At 39.3% G+C, this 22,265-nt stretch overlaps 1 protein-coding gene across 1 annotated transcript in view; it reads left to right on the forward strand.

The window, feature by feature from the left end:
• Positions 1-21,771, forward strand: part of UMPS (uridine monophosphate synthetase) — a 24,655-nt gene extending 2,884 nt beyond the window's left edge. The window contains exons 2-6 of the mRNA XM_006775001.2: positions 10,264-10,417; positions 12,528-13,199; positions 14,621-14,796; positions 16,221-16,335; positions 20,459-21,771. Of these exons, the coding sequence (XP_006775064.1) occupies positions 10,264-10,417; positions 12,528-13,199; positions 14,621-14,796; positions 16,221-16,335; positions 20,459-20,628 (1,287 nt within the window). The 3' untranslated portion in view covers positions 20,629-21,771. The remainder of the gene's footprint in view (positions 1-10,263; positions 10,418-12,527; positions 13,200-14,620; positions 14,797-16,220; positions 16,336-20,458) is intronic.
• The last annotated feature ends 494 nt before the right edge of the window (positions 21,772-22,265 follow it).

The following is a 22,265-nucleotide window of genomic DNA, read 5'->3' on the forward strand; positions in this document are numbered from 1 at the left end:
AATGGGAGTTCTATTTTTAATTCTTTTTGAGGAACCTCCATACTGTTTTCCATAGTGGCTGCACCAACCTACATTCCCACCAATGATGCACAAGGATTCCCTCTTCTCCACACCCTTGCCAACAGTTGTTTGTTGGATTTATTGATAGATGATAGCCATTCTGACAGGTGTGAGGTGATATCTCATTGTGGTTTTAATTTGCACTTCCCTAATGATTAGTGATGTTGCGCATCTTTTCATATGTCTGTTGGCCATTTGTCTGTCCTTTTTGGAGAAATGTCTATTTGGAACCTCTGTCCATATTTTAATCCGTTTGTTGTTTCAGTGTTAAGTTGTATAAGTTTCTTAAATATTTTGAATATTAACCCCTTTAGTGGTTCTCAACCTTCCTAATGCCATGACCCTTTAATATAGTTCCTCATGTTGTGGTGACCCCCAACCGTAAAATTATTTTTGTTGCTACTTCATAACTGTAATTTTGCTACTGTTATGAATCATAATGTAAATATCTGATATGCAGGATGTATTTTCAGGGGTCGTGACCCACAGGTTGAGAACCGCTGCCGGATATATCATAGGCGAATATTTTCTCTCATTCAGTAGATTTTCTTTTTGTTTTTGTTGATGGTTTCATTCACTGTGCAAAAACTTTTCGGTTTGATATAGTCCCACTTGTTTATGTATATACTAGAGGTCAGGTGACTGGGACATCGCTCCTGCTCATCCTGGCCCCACTGCACCTGCCACTGTTGCCTGGTAGCACTGTCGCAGCTGCGCTCACCAGCTGTGCGCTCACCAGCTGTGAGCCCCGAATCTTGCACCGGTATCAGCTGAGCAGCACTCACCACCAGGGGGCAGCTCCTGCGTTAGGCATCTGTCCCCTGGTGGTTGGTGCACATCATAGCTACCGGCTGGTCATCTGGTTGACCAGTCGCTTAGGCTTTTATATATAGAGATTTTTTATTTCCCTTGTCTGTTGAGACATATCCAAAAAAATATTACTAAGAGTGATGTCAAAGAGTTTATTGCCTATTTTTCTTCTAGGAGTTTTATGGTTTCAGTTCTTACGTTCAAGTATTTAATCCATTTTGAGTTTATTCTTGTAAGAGTTTATTGGTGTAAGACAGTGATCTAGTTTCATTCTTTTTGCATATATCTGTTCATTTATTGAAGAGCTATCCTTATCCCATTTTATATTCTTACCTCCTTTGTTGTAAATTATTTCTGAGTTCTCTATTCTATTACATTAATCTACCGTATTTGCCGGCGTATAAGACGACTGGGCGTATAAGACGACCCCCTAACATTTCCACTCAAAATACAGAGTTTGTAATATACTCACCGTATAAGACTACCCCCTCTTCCGCACACCTTCCACACACCAAATAAAAGGTAAAACAATATCAGATTTGATTTTAACATTTTAATTTATATTCAAATGCTTATGACATGCAGGAAAACTGTCACAAGGCTGTATGTAATCAAACATATACATAAAACAGTGCAAGTTTATTACCGGTAAACATACCGGTAATTCACTAAAGAAAACACACTCTATAGACTGGTACCGTAGATGCTTCTCAGGAACACAGGCAAGCAGCCCACAACCTAGAGGGACTGTCAATGATAGAAGTAAGATAACAAATAGAGGTAGAGAGCAAGTGCCGGGCAAGTCCCTAGCAAATTGGTCCCTGCTCCCTGTTTGCCCGCCCTGTCACTATAGCAGTCTGGTCCACCCTTGCATCAGCATCTCCCTGGGACCTCACTAGTGCGCAAGTGCGAGCTCTTCAACATTCTAACAGGCACCATGATAGCGCAAAATCGCGAATCTTCAATGCATATGTAAAGAAATATACGGTAACCCGAATTTACCACACTCGCAAAATCGCACACAGCCAACCATACACCCAGTATGGTATCGCGATTCGTGATTTTGCGCTATCATACTGGGTGTATGGTCGGCTGTGTGCGATTTTGCGAGTGTGGTAAAATCGCATAACAGCAAAATCGCATAACAGCCGAGCATACACCCAGCAGCGCTGCTGATGCCTGAACGGTATGTGGAATGAAGTGGGCGGGCATCGGGAGGCCACTATGGCACGGGGCAAGCACTATGGGCAGTCTATCTGAAGTGTACCTGGCGTATAAGACGACCCCCCACTTGGAGGCATATTTTTCAGGGCCAAAAAATCGTCTTATACGCCGGCAAATACGGTATTTGTTTTTGTGCCAGTACCATATCATTTTGATTACTATATCCTTGTATAATTTGATATCAGGTAGCCTGATACTTCCAACTTTGTTCTTTCTCTATAATGCTTTGGCTCTGTGAAAAATGCCATTGGTATTTTTATAGGGATTGCATCTAATATATAGATTGCTTTGGGGAATATGGACATTTTAATGGTGTTAATTTTTCCAATCCACAAACACAGTAGTATACCTTCCATTTATTTGTGTCTTCATTTTCTTCCAGCAGTGTCATACAGTTTTCAAAGTACAGATGTTTTTACCTCCATTAAATATATTCCTAGGTATTCTGTTACTTTTGTTGCCACTGTAAATAGGATTTTCGTTTTTTTAATTAAAATTTTTTTTATTGATTCCAGAGATAGGGGGAAGGGAGAGGGAGAGAGATTTTTTTATGCATTCATTGATTGCTTCTTGTATGTGCTGTGACTGGAGATTGAACCTGCAACCTTGGTGGATCTGGTCGATGCTCCAACTCAACTGAGCTACCCAGCCAGGGCGGGATTATTTTCCTAATTTCTTTTTCTGATAGTTCATTGTTAATATATAAAAATGCAAGCAATTTTTGAATATTAATTTTGTATCGTACAACTTTACTGAATTCATTTATTAGTTATAATTGTTTTTTGGTATAATCTTTATTGTTCTCACTATATAGCAGCGGTTCTCAACCTGTTGGTCACGACCCCTTTGGCAGTCGAACGACCCTTTCACAGGGGTCACCTAAGACCATCCTGCATGTCAGATATTTACATTACGGTTCATAACAGTAGCAACATTACAGTTATGAAGTAGCAACGAAAATTTTATGGTTGGGTCACATCATGAGGAACTGTATTTAAAGGCCCAGAAGGTTGAGAACCACTGCTCTATAGTATGTTATCTGCAAAGAGTGAGTTTTATTTCTTTGTTTTCAATTTGGAAGCCTTTTATTTCTTTTTCTCTTTTAATTGCTAAGGTTAGGACTTCCAATACTATATCAAGTTAACAGTGGTGAGAGCAGACATCTTTGTCTTGTTCCCAATCTGAGAGATAAAGCTTACAGTTTTTCACCTTTGAATATGATGTTAGCTGTGGTTTTGTCTTCTATGGCCTTTATGATGTGGGTATGTTTCCCTATATCCACTTTGCTGAGTGTTTTTTACCATAAATTAAAGATGAATTTTGTCAAATGCTTAGCTGCATTTAACAAAATCCGATATGATCATATGATTTTTTATTTTTGTAAATCCTAACTTGATATTTTTTTCAATTGATTTTTGGAGTTGGGTGGGCGGGGGGCGGAGAGAGAAACATCAATGTGAGAGAGAAACATCAATTAGTTCCTCCTGCATGCTCCCTGACCAGGGCCAGGGATCTAACCTGCAATCCAGGCATGTGCTCCAACCATTGAACCACACTGACCAGGGCATGTTCATATGATTTTTATTCCTCATTTTATTTATGTGGTGTATCATGGTAATTGCTATGTGGATGTTGAACCAGTCTTGCATCCTGGGAATAAATCTTACTTGATCATGGTATCTGACCTTTATATTGTATTGCTGAGTACAGTTTGCTATTATTTTTTTGAGGATTTTTTCATCTAAGTTCATCAGGGATATTGGCCAATAATTTTCTTTTTTTGTAGTGTCTTTGTCTGGTTTTGGTATGGGGTAATGCTGGTCACGTAAAATGAGTTTAGGAGCCATCCCTTGTCAGGGCCAGCCTGACAGGTTGAGCTGGGCTGAGGTAGGGAGGTGGGAATTGAGAAAAGAAAGAAAGACAGGAGAGTGGGCTCGGGAGGACTACAGATCAATCGAGGAACTGCAGCAAGTTTATTAACCACACAATGTTTTTTATACACAAAACACTGAATAGGAGGTCTGTCAAGAGGAATGTATTATTTGTTCCTCTTAGTCTCTAAGGGAGTGATAGAGCGGAAGGACAAATTCTCAGTACAGCAAATCTCAGTAAATAGTTACAGACTTCTTGGTAAGCCATGAAAGGCTATTCTCATTCTACAAAGGTTGCTCTCATTCTACTGATAACCGCCTTCCAAACAAGTCTGGGAAAACTGTGTGGGTAAGGGTCCCAGCCTTGCTAGCCCCTTCAGGTGCAAGGACCATGTCTGTTTACACCCGGTCTCCAACAATCCCTCTTACATTTTTTTTAATAGTTTGAGAAGAGTAGGTATTAATTTTTTGAAAATTTGGTAAAAATTTACCTGTGAAGACTTCTGGTCCAGGGCTTTTATTTATTGGGAGTATTTTTTTTATTACTGATTTAACTTCATTAGTAGGCAGCGGTGTCTTCTAAGTTTCTGTTCCTTCCTGATTCAGCCTTGCAAAATTGTATGTTTTTAGGAACTTAACCATTTCTTCCAGGTTGTCCAATGTGTTGGCATATGATTGTTCGTAGTATTTCCTTATTTTAAATCCTTTGTATTTCTGTGACGTCACTTGCCATTTTTCTTTCACTTCAAATTGTACTTATTTAGGTCCTCTCTATTTCTTATAAGTCTGGCTAAAGGGTTATCAATTTTTTTCATGGATCTTTTCAGTTTTTTTAGTCTGTATCTTATTTCTGCTCTGATCTTTATTGTTTCCTTCTACTCACCTGTGCTTTGTTCTTTTTTTAGTTTTGTTAGGTGTAAGATTAGATTGTTTATTTGAGATTTTTTTGTTTGTTTCTTGAGGAGGCCTGTATTGCTACAAAATTCCCGTTTATAACTGCTTTGGCTGTGTCCCTCAGATTTGGGGTCATTGTGTTTTCATTTGTCTCATGGTATCTTTTGATTTCTTCCTTGACCTCATTGTTAACCCATTCATTGTTCAATAGCATGATGTTTGGCCACCACATATTGGTGTGTTTTTCAGTTTTCTTTTTATAATTGATTTCTAGTTTATACCATTGTGATATGAGAAGACATGAGACTTGTTTTGTGGCCTAACATGGTTTATCCTGGAAAATGTTCCATGTGCACTTGAATGCATGTTCTGTTGCTTTTGGTAAAAAGTCCTAAAAATATTAAGTTCATATGGTCTAATGTGCCATATAAGATCACTGTTTCCTGGTTGATTTTCTGTCTGGAAGATCTATTCATTGATGTCAATGGGGTGTTAAAGGCCTCTACTATGACTATATTACTGTTGATATTCCTTTTTTTTTTCTATATTTGCTTCCTATATTGGGATCAGAGATGTTTATGAAATATCCTTTTGCCTGATTGATCCATTTTTCATTATGAAATACTGTTGTCTCTTGTTCCAGTCTTTGTTCTAAAAAGTCTATTTGTCTGATATGAGTATTCTTCCCCCAGCTCTTTTGCTTGTTTGTTTCTATTTGCATGAAATATCTTTTTCCATACTTTTATTTTTAGCCGGCGTGACTTTCCATCTGAAGTGGGTCTCTTATAGGTAGCATATGTATGGTTTTCTGTGTTTTTTAAAATCCATTTAACAACCTTATGTCTTTTTTATTGGAGCATTTAGTCTATTTACATTTAAAGTAATTATTGACAGGTATGTAATTATTGCCTTTTTATTAGTTGTTTACTGATTTAAAATTTTTTTTATCTTCACCTGGGGATATTTTTTCCATTGATTTTTAGTGAAAGTGGAAGGGAGAGGGAGAGACAGAAACACTGATGTGAAAGAGACACATCGATTGGTTGCCCTGAGTCAGGACCAGAAGACAGCAACCAAAGAACATGCCTTGACCGAAATCGAACCTGGAACCCTTCAGTCCGCAGGCTGACGCTCTATCCACTGAGCCAAATCGGCTAGGGCTACTGATTGTTTTTGTAGTTCTTCTCTGTTCCTTTCTTGTTCTTTTGCTCTTTTCTGTGTTGATGATTTTCTGTAGTGTTGTGTGTGTATTTTTATTCCTGTCTCTTTATTTCTTGTAGACTTTTGGCTTATGGTTACCACGTACTTCATTATACCAAGCTATATTTATAACAGCCTATTGTAAGTTGACAGTTGCTTAAGTTCAAACACATCCTAAAACCACTATAATTTCTACATCCCCACACACATTTATGTTTTTGTCATTTTTTACTTCTGTGTGTTTGTATTCCTTAATTTATTGTTGTAATTCCACATGATCTTCCTACATTTGCCTTTTAATTTTCTTACTAGCTTTATAGTTGGTTCTGCTATAAATACTCTGTTCATTTTTGTCAGTGAGAATTGTTCTTATATTTTCTAATTCACATTTTTTATCGTTTCTTTTTAAAGAAGTTCCTTCAACATTTCTGGTAATACTGGTTTGGCGGTGATGAACTCCTTTAGCTTTTACTTATCTAGACAAATCTTTATCTGTTCTTTGATTATAGATCAGCGGTCGCCAACCTTTCGGACCTCACGGACTACCAGGGGTCCACAGACCACTGGTTGGCAACCACTGTTATAGATGATTGCCTTGCTGGTAGAGGAATCTTGTTTGTATGTCTTTGCTTTTCATCACTTTGAATACTTCGTGCCAATCCATTTTGGCCTTCAGTGTTTCTGTTGAGCAATCAGCTTATAGCCTTATGGGAACTCCTATGTGTGTAACTACCTGCTTTTCTCTTGCGTTTGAGATTCTCTCTTTGTCTTTTAACTTTTGGCATTTTAATTATGATGTGTCTTGATGTGGGCCTCTTCAAGTTCATTTTGTTTGGAATTCTGCACTTCCTAGACTAATATATCTATTTCCTTTGCCAGGTTAGGGATATTTTCAATCATTTCTTTCAATAAGTTTTTGTCCCTTTTTCTCTCATTTAGTTTCTGGGATCCCTGTGATGCAAATGTTGATACTCTTTTTTAAAAAAATATATTTTTATTGATTTCAGAGAGGAAAGGAGAGAGATAGAAACCTCAGTGATGAGAGAGAATCATTGATTGGCTGCCTCCTGAATGCTCCCCAGGGGATCAAGTCTGCAATCAGGGCACTTGCCCTGACTGGGAATCGAACCATGACCTCCTGGTTCATAGGTCAACCAGCGCTCAACCACTGAGCCACGCTGGTCAGGCAATGTTGTCCCAGAGGTCCCTTAAACTATCCTCATTTTTAAAAATTCTTTTTTCTTTATGCTACCTTGTGTCCCAGAGAACTGATTCGATCTTTTACTTCATTCAATCTGCTGTTGAGTTCCTCTAGTGAATTTTTCATTTCATTTATTTTAAGTTAGTCCTCGCCTGAGGATTCCCCCCCCCCCCCATTAATTTCTAGAGAGAGTAGAAGGAAGGGGGAGAGACACAGAGAGAGGAACATTGATGTGAGATCAATTGGTTGCCTGCACATACCCTGACCAGGGCTGGGGATTGAGCCTGACCCTTCAGTCTGTGGGCTGATGCTCTAACCACTGAGCAACCTGCCATGGCTCATTTCAGTTATTCTATCCTTCACTTCTGATTGGTTCTTTTTAATATTCTAGATCTCTTTGTTGAAGTCTCCCTGAGTTCACCTATTATCCTGAGTTCATTGAGCATCTTTATTACCTACCAAGTAGAGGCCCAAGAGTAGGCCTTCCTTCCCCTGGCTGCCGGCACCAGCTTCCCTCTGGCACCCACGACCTATGCTTCCCTCTGGCCACTGGCAGACACCCAGGACCTGGGCTTTACTCTGGTCCCGGCTTCATCTGGAAGGACATCCGGAATGGCATCTAGTCTAATTAGCATATTTATTACCCTTTTATTATTATAGATGTTTTGAATTATTTATGTTAGATTGCTTTAGTTCTTTTGATGGCATTTCTTTGTCTCTTCAGTTTGGCTGACTCTCTGTTTGTTTGTGTATGTATTGGATAGATCTCACTACATCTCCTAGTCTTGAAAGAGCGGCTTTTATAGAAGGTGCTCTGTGGGGCCAGAGCACAATTCTCCCTGGTCACCGGAGCCAGGTGCTCCAGGGGTGTTCCCTCTGTAGGTTGTGTGTGCCTTCCTGTTGCAGTTGAACCTCGATTGTTGCTAGCACGTCTGTGGGAAGGATTGACCCTTGGGCTAACTGGCTGTAAGGGCCTGCTTTGACTACAGTGGACAAGCTGTTGTGCAGAGACTCACCCCAGGGAGCAATGCTCTGGTGCCAGGCCAAACTACCTATCGGGTGTGTCGGTTGTGAAGCTGCTTGGAAGGGGCTCGGTGCTTGTACATTTCAGCAGTGTTTTTGTGCTGGGCTTGGAGGCCCTTGGGAGAGGCTAAGATGCTGGCTACGGTTGGCTGCCACCTTTCCGGGCTTGTAACTGATTGGTGGGATCCATGTTGCAAGCCAAGCCTGGCCGTCACTTGTGCCAGGCTTGGGGCCACTTGGAAGGAGCTACAGTGCAGGCTGAGGCTGCTTGCTACTTATGGGATTGGTGGACCTTTGGCAGAGCCTGGAGGGCAAGCCCAGGGAGGCTGCTTTGGAAGAGGCTCCGGCTAGGCAAGTAGGTTGAATGGGGTAATGTGTCGGGAAGATGCCAGGGCAGGTGGTTTGTGTTAGCCAGGCTAATGAAGAGTGGCATATTGTGTACTTGCCCATGCCAGGCCAGCTGGGGGTGAGGAGAGCTGAACAAAGGAACAGTAGTGCTTGCCAGCACTTCCATCCCCTCAGAGGATTCTCCCAGTTCCTGCTCCTCCAGCACATTCCCTAAAGTGAGTCAGTTGAGTTCCTCCCCCTTATGATCCAGGTGCTTCTCAGGCTGCTGCCTCTGTACTGGAGCTTGGAGCAAGTTTGTACTCAAGCCCTTTAAGAGCAGCATCTCAGCCTCCCATATCCCTTTGTCTTTCTGGGGCACAATCCCCGCTGGTTCTCAAAACCTGATGTTATGGGTATTCTTTCTGGCTCAGGTACCCTGGGCAGGGGAGCCAGGGGTGAGGCTTGGACCCCTCACTCCAGAGGGGACCTCCATAACCTAGCTATCCTCCCTTTTTAATAATCCCTACACTATGGATGTGGGAGCTCCCCAGTCTGCATCTCCACCCTTCCTACTTGTCTTGATGTGTATATCCTCTGTTTATCCTTTCTTATATCCTCTGTTTTCAGAATTCTGTTCAGCTAGTCTTTAGGTCAGCAGTCACCAACTGGTGGTCTGCGAGGTCCGAAAGGTTGGCAGCTGCTGCTTTAGGTGATTCTCAGTGATGGTTGTTCTGTAATTTAGTTGTAATTTTCATATGTTCATGGGAGATGGTGAGTTCAGGATTTACCTACTCTGCAATCTTTTTTTTTTTTTTTACATTGATTTTTAGAGAGAAATGAAGGAGGGGAGAGACAGACAGAAAGACATCAGTTTGTTGTTCGTGTTATGTATGCATTTATTGGTTCTTCTTGTTTGTGCCCTGACTGGAGATTGAACCTGCAACCTTGGTGTATCAGGACAGTGCTCTGATAAGTGAGCTACCAGGCCAGGGCCCGTGCTCTGCCATATTGACTTTGCCCTTGCGTTGACTTTGCCCCTTGCCATTGGAGTTTTGATAGAGGTTGCATTGAATATGTAGGTTGTTTTTGTAGTGTGGACATACAATATTAGTTCTTCCAATCCGTGAGTATAGAAGATCTTTCCATTTATTTGTGTCTTGAGTTTCTTTCATCATTATCTTATAGTTTTCAGTATTCAGGTCTTTGACCTCCTTGGTTAAATTTGTTCCTTACTTAAATGGGATTGTTTTCTTAATTGTTTTTATGAAACTTCATAACTGAAGACTTCTTTCAGGAAGAAAATACAACTAGTAGGTAATAGGTTTAAATACTGAAAGCATAATGGATTACCAAAGGAAACTGGGAACCCTGAGGGTCATCTTTAGTCCTTGGGGTCAACATCATAGCTTCCCTAACACATCCTATATTGTCCTCAGAACAGATCCTGAGTTTACACAATAGACTAGTTGTTTTGTTTTATATTTGTAAATGGGTTTATGCAGAGGGTGATTTAACAAAAAGGCATTTGTAGTTTCCTAATCAGGTTGGAGACTATTTCCTACTGTCTTTAAGGTTATGCTACCTTATTTGTACACAGGTTAAAATAGAACAGTAATAGTTCTTGTGTTCTGTTTTCTGTTGTTTTTTTTACAGGTTGCAGAACTTCTATTTCAAACTGCCAAAAATGCGGGGATCAATTTTGACACTGTCTGTGGAGTCCCTTACACAGCTTTACCATTGGCTACAGTTTTCTGTTCAACTAACCAAATCCCAATGCTCATTAGAAGAAAAGAAACAAAGGATTACGGTAACCTCATACTGCTAGAATTTTTTCTTCTTCTAGGCACTGCTGTTACACCATAGGTCCTTTAAGTTGTTATGGCAACTGTTGCTATAAATCACCTTCCTTTCCTTTAGAGCAGTGGTTCTCAACCTTCCTAATGCCGCAACTCTTTAATACAGTTCGACATGTTGTGGTGACCCCCAATTTCATTGTTACAAATGGAACATAATTAAAGCATAGTGATTAATCACAAAAACAATATGTAATTATATATGTGTTTTCTGATGGTCTTAGGCGACCCCTGTGAAAGGGTCGTTCGACCCCCCAAAGGGGTCGCGACCCACAGGTTGAGAACCGCTGCTTTAGAGTCTAGAGGTAAAATGGCAACGAAAAACATTGGGGTTTTTTTGTTTGTTTGTTTGTTTGTTTTTTGCACTATATCTGTGAGATCCAACATTTTTACCAGCCCTCTCTTGTCAGCAGTGTGTTCTAAGAGTACTTTCCCAGTATATTAATATTTAAATTACATGAAGAAATATACATAAATAAAATTACTCAAAGCAATATAAATGCCACATGAAGTTCTTAATGAAGATACTTTTTTATGGGTAATAAATTATTAGGTGGATGTTTTAAATATGTGGGCTTGCTTTAAAACCAAATTAACCTAAAAATATTGGAATTTCATATTTTATTTCTTTAAAAAATATATATTTTTATTGATTTCAGAAAGGGAGAGGGAGATTGAAACATCAATGATGAGAGATCATTGATCAACTGCCTCCTATATGTCCCCTACTGGGGATCGAGCCCGCAGCCCAGGCATGTGTCCTTGATGGGGATCGGATCCAGGACCCTTCAGTCTGCAGGCCGACACTCTATGCACTGAGCCAAACCAGTTAGGGTCATTTTTTATATTAAGGAAGCAATGGGTTTTGCTTTGTGTTGATGTGATAGTATTTCTGTTATTTTTTTTTAAAGAATCCTTTTATAGATGCATTCTAAAAATTTTTATAATGAAATTATGATTTCTGAGAGTTGCTTCTGAAAACTATTGGGGGGAGAAAGGGAGAAGGGATAGAGCTGAAACAAAATTGACCAGGAGTTGTTAAGTGGAAATGCTGTATTTATTGGTGTTTTGTTAAACTAGTTTGGCTACTTTTGTTTGACATTGTCTACTTAAAAAATAGTAAGAATATATGTTGCTTGAAGGCACACTGTTTGTCTGTATGAATCTTTGCCCACAAGGAAGCTATTATTTCTATTTCCTTATGATTTTTCTTCAAAAAATATTTCTGAGAATAAGATTGTTAATTTTTAAATATGCCTATAAATACTCACAGTCTTGCGTTCTAGTCCAAGCTGACTCAGTGAAAGTTGCCAATTCTTCAATAGGAAAGGAATGGGAAAAAGGCAAAGATGGTATCTGTGGTAAAGCTCAAAAAGTGGGCAAAATGGTCACCAATTCTATTTCTGTTTCAAAATTAGACAATTTTGGTAGTGGGAAACAGAAAAATTAGTCTGAAAAGTCTTCAGCCTGAGTTATTTACATTTTGTAGATTGTCTGAAAAGAATCTATCTTGGAGTTGGAATGGCAAAGTATATTTAGTCACATTGCATTATATAATTTATAAAGTTGTAATGCTTGGTCTAAATGGTTGCTGAGTATTTTCTCTCCTGAATCTATATATGCAAAGGCCAATTTTCTGGCTGATCTTGAGTTATGAACTGGTTTGTTGATGGAAAAAGGAATGATTTCATTGAGAATATTGTGTTATTCTTTGTTTCATCACTTTCCTTGATCTAGGTTATGTTGCTTTAAGAAAACCCCATATTTGAAACTTTGATTATAAACATGTTAAGAGTTTTTATTTACAATCCAAAATAATTTGCTAGTTTTACTGTAAATATTCTGTATCTGTAACTGACAATTTTGGGATACTACACATTGGATAAACCAGTAATTATGAAACATTGAAGATTCATCAAAAATAAAATGGTTCCAAAGTAGTTTTTCAGAAAATAAGATTTAGATTATCCACCTCTTCATAAATACATGCAGATTTATTTTGTAAGATACATCTTGAGTTGATGAAATATTAAATTGGAATCAATGTAATTCTTTCTTGTCCAGGTACTAAACGTCTTGTAGAAGGGACTATTAATCCAGGAGAAAACTGTTTGATCATTGAAGATGTCGTTACCAGTGGATCTAGTGTTTTGGAAACTGTTGAGGTTCTTCAGAAGGAGGGCTTGAAGGTCACGGATGTCATCGTGCTGCTGGACAGAGAGCAAGGAGGCAAGGATAAGCTGCAGGCACATGGGCTTCATCTCCACTCAGTGTGTACATTGTCCAAAGTGCTGGAGATTCTTGAGCAACAGAAAAAAATTGATGCTGAGATGGTTGAGAGAGTGAAGAAATTTATTCAAGAGAATGTTTTTGTGGCAGCTGGTCAGAATGGTTCTCTCCCGTCTATAAAGAAAGCACCCGAAGAACTCAGCTTTGGTGCACGTGCAGAGCTGCCCGGGATCCACCCAGTTGCATCCAAGTTGCTCAGGCTTATGCAAAAAAAGGAGACCAATCTGTGTCTGTCTGCTGACATTTCGGAGTCCAGAGAGCTGTTGCAGCTAGCGGATGCGTTAGGACCCAGCATCTGCATGCTCAAGACTCACGTAGATATTTTGAATGATTTTACTCTGGATGTGATGAAGGAGTTAACAGCTCTGGCAAAACACCATGAGTTCTTAATATTTGAAGACCGGAAATTTGCGGACATAGGAAACACAGTAAAAAAGCAGTATGAAGGTAAGTATTATTCAGGGATCTGCAGGAATCAGAAATCCAGCTTAAACTAGCTGAAGCAAAAAGGGAAATGTGTTGGCTCACATCACTGAAAGTCCATCCATAGAACAGGCTGACAAGCATGGTTGGGTCCAGGAGCTCAAGTGATGTTTTTTGGACTTGCTTTCTCTTCTATTAGCTCTGCCTTCTTCCTTCTTTCTTCTCAGGTAGGCCCAGTCCTCATGCCTACCCCAATTCAGTCACTGGGTATAGAATAGCTAAAGATATAGCTAACGCCTGTATAATATGCCCCACCCCTGGTAGGTAATGTGAGGTTTAACTCTGTATAAACTTCTTAAACCAAGATCTGGAAAAGGGTAGTTCCACTTAAAAAAAAAAAAAGGTGTGCTGCTGCCAGAAGACAGGAACATAGGGTCTAGGCCGGCAAAAATGGCAGAGGTTGGTTTGGGCATGGCAAAACACAGTGAATTCTGTTATGTGAAGAATGGAAATTGCAGCTATGAGAAATAATGAAAAAGTATAAAGTTGTAAAATTTATTTTTAGCAGAACAAGTTTTATTGATGATACACATTCTTTTAAAAAATACTTTGTTAAACTCAAAACAGCATATGTTGGTTGAAAAAAATAGCTTAATTCTCTACCTATCCTATGTAAATTTCTGCCAGTGTACATATCTAATGCTTTTTCTTCACTTAACCTTATATTTATCATGTTATTAACATTTATAGACATCTTTTGAGATTTTTTTTTAAGTGATGCATGCTTTTACTAAAGCTGTTTCTTTGGGATAGATTTGTCTACAAGCATATTTTATTTTTATGTGCCTCACATGTCCTCTTTAGTTTGTTGACTGATATAAGAGTTATACAAATTTTCTACAGGTTTACATAGAGTCTTTTAAAAAATCAATTAGGGTTATTGCTGGTTGCATTTTAAATGAAAATAATTGCTTATTGATATTTGAAGACCAAAGGAGACCTTAGGAACAAGTAGAAGATTTGAGAAATGGTAAAGTTGCTATGAGATCCCTGCAGAATGAAAATCTGTCATCTTCGGAGGAATTTCCAAATGTTGATATCTTTGACCTTCATAAACACCCATCTTCACTGGGGTTTATTTCTAATTGCATAAGTTTTATTGGTCACAGCTTCAGCCTGCAAGGAATAACAGTTTAGTGTTGCTTGTAAACTAAGTACAGAACTTGCAATAATTTTCTCATTGTGATCTCTCAACTAGCTACTAGGTGGATAAATTTTTCACACGTAGAACCATACATAAGTCCACTGAAATACTAAAATTCTTGAAGTGTTTCACTATTTCATTAACATGTTACTAAGACATTATTTCATACTCTACTTGTTTGGGCCAAAAGTTAAAGGCTTTTGTGTGAAATTTAAGAAATATCTTTTTGCCTCTTTCTTAGGTGGTGTCTTTAAAATAGCTTCCTGGGCAGATGTAGTCAATGCTCATGTGGTGCCAGGCTCAGGAGTTGTGAAAGGCCTGCAAGAAGTTGGCCTGTCTCTGCACCGGGGGTGCCTGCTCATTGCGGAAATGAGCTCCGCCGGCTCCTTGGCCACTGGGAACTACACTAAAGCAGCGGTAAGTGACGGAGGGACTGGGCTGTAAAGCACATGTTCTAGAGGAGGAAGATATCTTCTTTTTCGGTCTCTGAAACTGCTAAAAAAAAGCTGCTGTTAATGTGACAGTATATTAATACTCATTGGCTAGAATTCTCTGGTAGTTAATAGCATTTTATATCTTGTGGTGAACACTTAAGAGATTTGAATTGTACACCCAAGAGAGAAACATTGGAACAAATATTTGGTCAGATAAATATTTGCCACGCTTACCTGACCTTTAAGATAGAGTTGTTGTTTTTTATCTCAACATGAGTTGAAATTGAAGAGCTGCTTCCCAGGTATGCAGTGTCTCAGAACCTCCCAAATCCCACAGAGATGCATTCTCAGGACAGCAGCCCACATGTTGTTTGTTTGTTTAGTCTTCGATGTTGATTGGTATTGTATGGTAAAGCTCTTAACTAGAGCCCATACACATTGTTTCCTCCAGTAACTCCCCATTAGTAAAAGTTTTTATAACACTGCACTTAATATCCCAGTACCCACCCTTACATTCCAGAATAAAATGAGAGGATAATTAACTAGTTAAAAAGTTTCATAGTTGGGTAGATCACCTTTACAGATATTTTGTTATTTCAAATACTCTCTTTGGAACTGAAGAACTCACATGGCCCTAGGACCAGGTTTTAACCCCACACCTGAACTGTGTCCATAAACAACTGATTTCCCAATTATCACAACAGAGGGGTCCATGGGTCATTCTGGGGATCTGGGTCTGGTCAAGGACAAGATATCACTTTCTGGTAGGTGGTAGTACTGGTGGCAAGAACAGAACAGTGTAAGTCTCAGGGAAGAGCCAAATGAGGAAGTCAGACCTTCTAGAGAAACTTCTATGAATGTGGGGTAATGATATAGAAATTGTGGAGACCAATTATTAGCAAATATTAAAGAAGAGGGAAAGCAGTAGAGTTGAGATTTCTTTAGCTCTTGACAACATAGCTATCCTTGAATATGGAGCACCCTGTGTAGGTAGGCAGTAAGTCTTCTATGTAGTTTTATACCGTTTAGAAATTATTCTAGAGTACTTTCCTCATATCCTTTATGGAAGTAGGTGGGTCCCCAAGCATTATTAAAAGTAAGTAATGATGCAGCATCTAGATTCTAGACCACCATAGTTATAGAGGATTTACTATAGTATAGTATGGACACTGTGTTTTTAGGGTCTGGTTAATTGGGAGAAAGGGAGAGACGGTTATTGGAGCAAGTATGCAGATTCATAGCTAAGATTACCTGTGTTAGATATAATAAATTTAATATGAAATGAGGAAAGACATCCATAAAATAGCAGTTTCTTACTAGTTAATACAGCCAGTTTTTTACTTGTAGAATTATTATTTTGTGTGGTTAACTGCTTTCTTGTAATCTGTCCTATTACATTCCATTTAGGTTAGAATGGCTGAGGAGCATTCTGAATTTGTGTTTGGTTTTATTTCTGGCTCCCGAGTAAGCATGAAACCAGAATTTCTTCACTTGACTCCTGGAGTTCAGTTAGAAGCAGGAGGTAAGTCTGTTCATTGGTCATGTTTCTTCCAAAATGCTTCTTTACCCAAGTCCGCAAAGGCTAAATGAAATTTTGTTGTTGTTATAAAGTTGCTAAAGAGAAAGCTTGTTTGTCTAGAACAGTAATGAATGAGCCCTTTGGCCTGGGGATACTGACTTAGGTATGCAAAGTAGCTTGCAGTCTAATTTTAGGGTGAAAATTTAGAAAAATACTTTTCATTAGAATGTAGCAGATATTTTAGTTGTGTTTTCCAACTGATGTTCTAAATGTGCTGCCAAAGAAGGTGCTCTGTGCTCCAGTGCCCCGACCCGCGGGGCATGCAACGTGGGTACCATGACGATTCCTGTAAGGGAATGAGAGGATAGGAGACGTGAAGAAATGGAGGCAAGACAGGATTCTGATCAAGCCTCAAATTTTATTTTTAAGCGGCAGAATATATTACCAGCAAGCAGGTTCCGGAATGTAGCGGTTGTTGTTTCAGGGTATAGGATGGTTATCTTTAGCTGCTGGCCAAATCGCAGGACACAGGTGGTGTCTGGTAATTAGGAGTTTCTAGAGGAACCAGAAACTTATTGTTCTTAAGATGGCTTTGTCTAGGCCAATATCTCTAATGGCTCCCAACACTCCAGGAAGAATATGCTAGGCTAAACAGAAGCAACAGTTTGATACTTTGTTCGAGGACCTTTCAGAGCCTTAGATGTGCTAATGTCTGTTGTGACTCCAGAGTGGAATAGGGATCTGTCCTGTTTCCCATGCTTGTTTGAACCTGTAGCACTTTAGCAGTCTGAAAAGTACAGTTGTAGGGGCTGAAAAACTGCACATTTTCTCACTGATAGTCTCTAAACAATAGTAATCTAGGTCAGGGGTCCTCAAACTTTTTATTTTTTTAAAATATTTTATTGATTTTTTACAGAGAGGAAGGGAAAAGGATAGAGAGTTAGAAACATCGACCAGCTGCCTCCTGCACACTCCCCACTGGGGATGTGCCCGCAACCAAGGTACATGCCCTTCCAGTCTGCAGGCCGACGCTCTATCCACTGAGCCAAACCGGTTAGGGCTCAAACTTTTTAAACAGGGGGCCAGTTCACTGTCCCTCAGACCGTTGGAGGGCCGGACTATAGTTTAAAAAAAAACTATGAACAAATTCCTATGTACACAGCGGTGGCAAAAACACCCAGCGGGCTGGATAAATGTTTTCGGTGGCCTGCGGGCCGTAGTTTGAGGACCCCTGATCTAGGTTATAAAAATATACATATTTTAATATCCTTTGGGACTCAATAAAGCTGCTTTGGTTTTTAATGTGAAAGAAAAATGACCTGGAAAATTTTTATTTTTCCTGAATTAGCTTATCACAGGTATGGGAGTTTATTCTGTCCTACATTCCATCTCGTTGCATTTCTTATATACCAATAACAAATTATCAGCAAAAGAAATTAAGAAAGCAGTCTCGTTTTTTGTTGCATCAAAAATATAAAATACCTAGAAATAAATAAATTTAATCAAGGAGATGGAAGACCTGTACACTGAAAACTACATTAATGAAATTGAAGAAAACAAATACATAAAATATTTTCTGTGCTTGTGGATTTGAAGTATTAATGTAATTAAAATGTCCATACTACCCAAGCAATTTACAGAGTCAGTGCAATCCCTATCAAAATTCCAATGTCATTTTTCATAGAAATAGAAAAAACAATCCTAAAATTTGTGTGAAACCATATAAGACCCTGAACAGCCAAAGCAGTCTTAAGAAAGAACAACAAAGCTATAGTAATCAAAACAGTATGTTATTGGCATAAAAACAGACATATAGATGAATGGAACAGAATAGAGTTCGGAAGTAAAACAACACGTATATGGTCAATTCATTTACAAAAAAGAAGCCTAGAATATACAACAGAAAAGAAAAAAAAAAGTTTCTTCAACCTATCGGGTTTGGCTCAGTATATAGAGTGTTGGCCTGTGGACTGAAGGGTCCCGGGTTCGATTCCAGTCAAGGGCACGTACCTCAGTTACAGGCTCCTCCCCATGTGGGCCCTGGTCTGGGCTTGTGTAGGAGGCAACCAATCGATGTGTCTCTCTCACATCGATATTTCTCTCTTACCCTCTCCCATCCACGCTTTCTAAAAATCAATGGAAAAATATCGTTGGGTAGGATTTTTAAAAAAAAGTTTAAAAAATAAAAAACAGTTTCTTCAATAAAATGGGGTTGGGAAAATTGGACAGCCACATGCAAAAAAAATGAAATGGGATCACTATCTTACTCCATACACTTCAGGTGTTGAATGTAAGACCTTCAATTCCTAGAAAAAAAGTTAAGCTCCTTGACATAGGTCTCGGCAATAATTTTTTAAAATCTGACACCAAAAAGCAAAAATAAACAAGCAGGATGATATCAAACAAAAAAGCTTCTGTGCAGCAAAGGAAATTATTAACAAATGAAATGACATCCTACTGAATGAGAGAAAATATTTGTAAGTTATGTTTCTGATAAAATATTTTTAAAAATTTGTACAACTCAATAGCCAACAAATAATCTGATTTAAAGGGGGCAGATCTTCTTTGGACATTTTTCCAAAGAAGACATACAGATGGCCAACAGATACATGAAAAGATGCTCAGCATCACTAATCATCAGGGAGGTTACAAATGAAAACCACAATGAGACATCACCTCACACCTGCTAGAATGACTTACCAAAAGGCAAGAAATAACTGGTGTTGGCAAGGATGTGGGGAAAGGGGAACCCTGTGTACTGTTGGTGGGAATATATATTGGTGCAGCTACTAAGGGAAACAGTATAACAGGGTTCCTCAAAAAATTTAAAATAGAACTTCCATATGATCTAGCAATTCCACTGTGAGTATTTATCCTAAGAAAACAAAAACCTAACTTGAAAAGAGATATGTACCCCGATGTTCATTGCAGCATTGTTTACAATAGCCAAGATATGGAAACAGTCTATGTGTCTATTGATGGATAAAGAAATTTTAATTATGTATATATTTTTCAACCATATGAAAATGAAATCTTGCCATTTACAACAACATGGATATACCTTAAGGCCATTATGCTAAGTGAACTAAGTCAAACTGAGACTGACTTACAGTACAATAGCCCACAATAAGTTATTCCACTTATATGTGGAATTTAAATACAAACAAAAAATTAAATAAGCTCATTGATACAGAGAACAGGTTGGTGGGTTGCCAGAAGTAGGGGTTGAAGGGTGGAAGACATGGGTGATGGGGCTCAAAAGTTATAAGTCATGAGGATGTATTCACAGCAAGGCAACTATAGTTGATTATATTGCATTGCATGTTTGAAAGTTGCTAAATCTTGAAAGTTCTCTTCACAAAAGAAGATTTAGTAATTATGCCAGGTGATGGATGTTAAGTAGACTTACTGTGGTGATCAGTTCTCAGTGTATACAAATATTGAATCATGTTGTACACCTGAAACTAATGTTATATGTTAGTTATACCTCAATAAAAAAAAAGATATAAAAAGAATGAAAAAAACAAAATTAAGGAACAGGCTTTATACACAGGGTGGGGCAAAGATAGGCTTTTAGTTGTGAGTATGTGAAACAGAGTTTATCTTGTATTACTATAGATTATTGTATTGCATACGAACAACTGTAAACCAACTTTTGCCCCCCTGTATAGTCTGAGCACTTGATGGGGTTGCGGCAGAAAGGTTCACATATGTGGTCGTGGTCCCGTTCAGTGCCTTCTGAGGGCTTTCCCAGTGGTGTGGCATGTGATTCTGACGTGTATACTAAAAGTGCCTTCTATTGTAAGGGCTTATCCTATTTTTTTGTATTGAACCTTTCTTGGCATTGATAGGAGATTTACTTTTTCTTTTTTTTTAATACTGTTAAACTATAAGTGCTCTACAATTAGACACTGGAAAGGAGTTGCTTAGCTGCTTCACTGTGGATATCTCTAGCCTGTCCGGGGTCTCTCTTCACCTGCATTCACTTACTTGCTGTGCAGAAGGAGCATGGAAAGCCAGCGCATGGTGTCATTTAAAGATGGTTAGATACTTTTCCCAAAAAGTCACGGGGCAGGTTTTCTGATGTTCTGTATTGTGTTGAATAGTAACTTTTGTGTTTCTGCAGGTGATAATCTCGGCCAGCAGTACAATAGCCCACAAGAAATTATTGGCAAACGAGGTTCTGACATTATCATTGTGGGCCGGGGTATAATAGCATCAGCCAATCGCCTGGAAGCAGCGGAGACGTACAGAAAAGCTGCCTGGGAAGCCTATTTGAGTAGACTTGGTGTCTGAGTGTCAGATACTTTCTGTGAAGGCCTTGAAGACCCACTGTCTCCTGAGATGCATTGGCTGGATAACGCGCAGCCTTTTATACTGCCCGGATTCCTCCGTGGGTCCTGTGTTGGAGTGACTTCTAGAGTTACCCATCATGCTTAGGATCTACTGAACAGCTGTAATCACTGCATTAGTTTTCAGGCATTCTTTAGTGAGACTGGTGTTGGCGAAGCAGTCACAGTCCTGTCTGGTAAAGTCTTCCGCATTTGAGGATTCCCCCATCCACTCCCCATCTTTAGATCAGGCTTTTTGATTCTTTTAGTTGCTGTGGCACAACTAAAAGTCCTCTTTTAGGACATAAAGAGTACAGCATTTAGGACATCAGAATACAACATTTCTTGTGTTCTTTATTTTATGTCTAATGTGATGCCCATACAATATTAAAATATTAGTTCTTGTCCTCTTAAAAGTGATAGTCCAGGTATCCAAATGGTGCTGGTTCTCAGAACTGCCACTATTCACTCACCGAGGGGAGCAAGGTGGGGAAGTGGAAAGCTGACCAATGCCTGGCTTTCGTTTCAGCAGAGGGTTTCTGACTCTTCTCCCAGCAGCAGTGGCCCTGTGCTGAGATCCAGGCACAGCTTCCTTTTGGCTTGTTTGGTTACAAATGGACAAGCTGCTCCTTCACTTATGTAAAAAGGCAGCAGCGTCAGGAGGTGAGGTTACAGTTGGAGGTTTGCTTCAAAATCCTACATAATTGTCCCAACTGTCCTTGACAAGAGGGAAGTCAGACTTCACTAGAAATAAGGAAAAAGAAGCTCAGCAACAGAGCTGATATTGTCCACGTCTCGGTTTCTACCACCTTTGCTCACAGGCCCCACCGTCACACACGTGGCATCACCAGTTAGGCAGCCCTCTCAGTCACGTCCCAAAGGCACTGCAGTCAGACCTCGATTCTAAAACGTCTCACATCTCAAACACTGCCTCTCAAGCTGACAACCCTTTCGTGCTGAGCCCTGTATGATCAGTCACGTGTCTCTCAGGAGACAAAGGAGGAGACGCTCAAGAGCTTACTGCTGTTAACATCTCAGGATATTGTGCTGTGAATGTTCTGGTTTTTTGCTTTTGTTGCTGCTTATTAAATTTTCACTATTTACTGTATATTTAATTCCATTTTGTTTTCATTTACATTTCATGTTCTTTTTGTTTTTAAAGTGTTTATAGGTTAAGCGGCACATTAGACATGAATTGTATATAAGAAAAGTTAAAACGGAATCACTTGGGGCTCTGAATGGATTAATTCAATTTACATTATTTCTAATGGGAAAAATGCTCCAGTTTTTGAACAGCCTCTGGAACGAATTAAGTTTAAAATCTTAGGTTCCACTGTATTTCCCAGAAATTTTTCTGAGTTTCTGGATGATCCCCGTTCTCCAATAGGTAGATGTTCTCCATTTATATATTTCTGTGGTCTGTTCAGGAAGCATTGTGGAGGGAGGAGAGTAAAGGGTGTGAGCTCAGGTGACCATTTGGAAATGGCCCCGCTCTGCATTCAGAGCCCTGAGTGAGCGGGGCCAGGGTGGTAGCTGCATTCGAAGGCTCAGTTCTGATTCCACCAGCACCCCCACCATCAGCCTTTCCTTCTCGTCTGGACT

The sequence above is a fragment of the Myotis davidii genome, unplaced genomic scaffold (assembly GCF_000327345.1).
Source record: "Myotis davidii unplaced genomic scaffold, ASM32734v1 scaffold9, whole genome shotgun sequence".
Lineage (NCBI taxonomy): Eukaryota > Metazoa > Chordata > Mammalia > Chiroptera > Vespertilionidae > Myotis > Myotis davidii.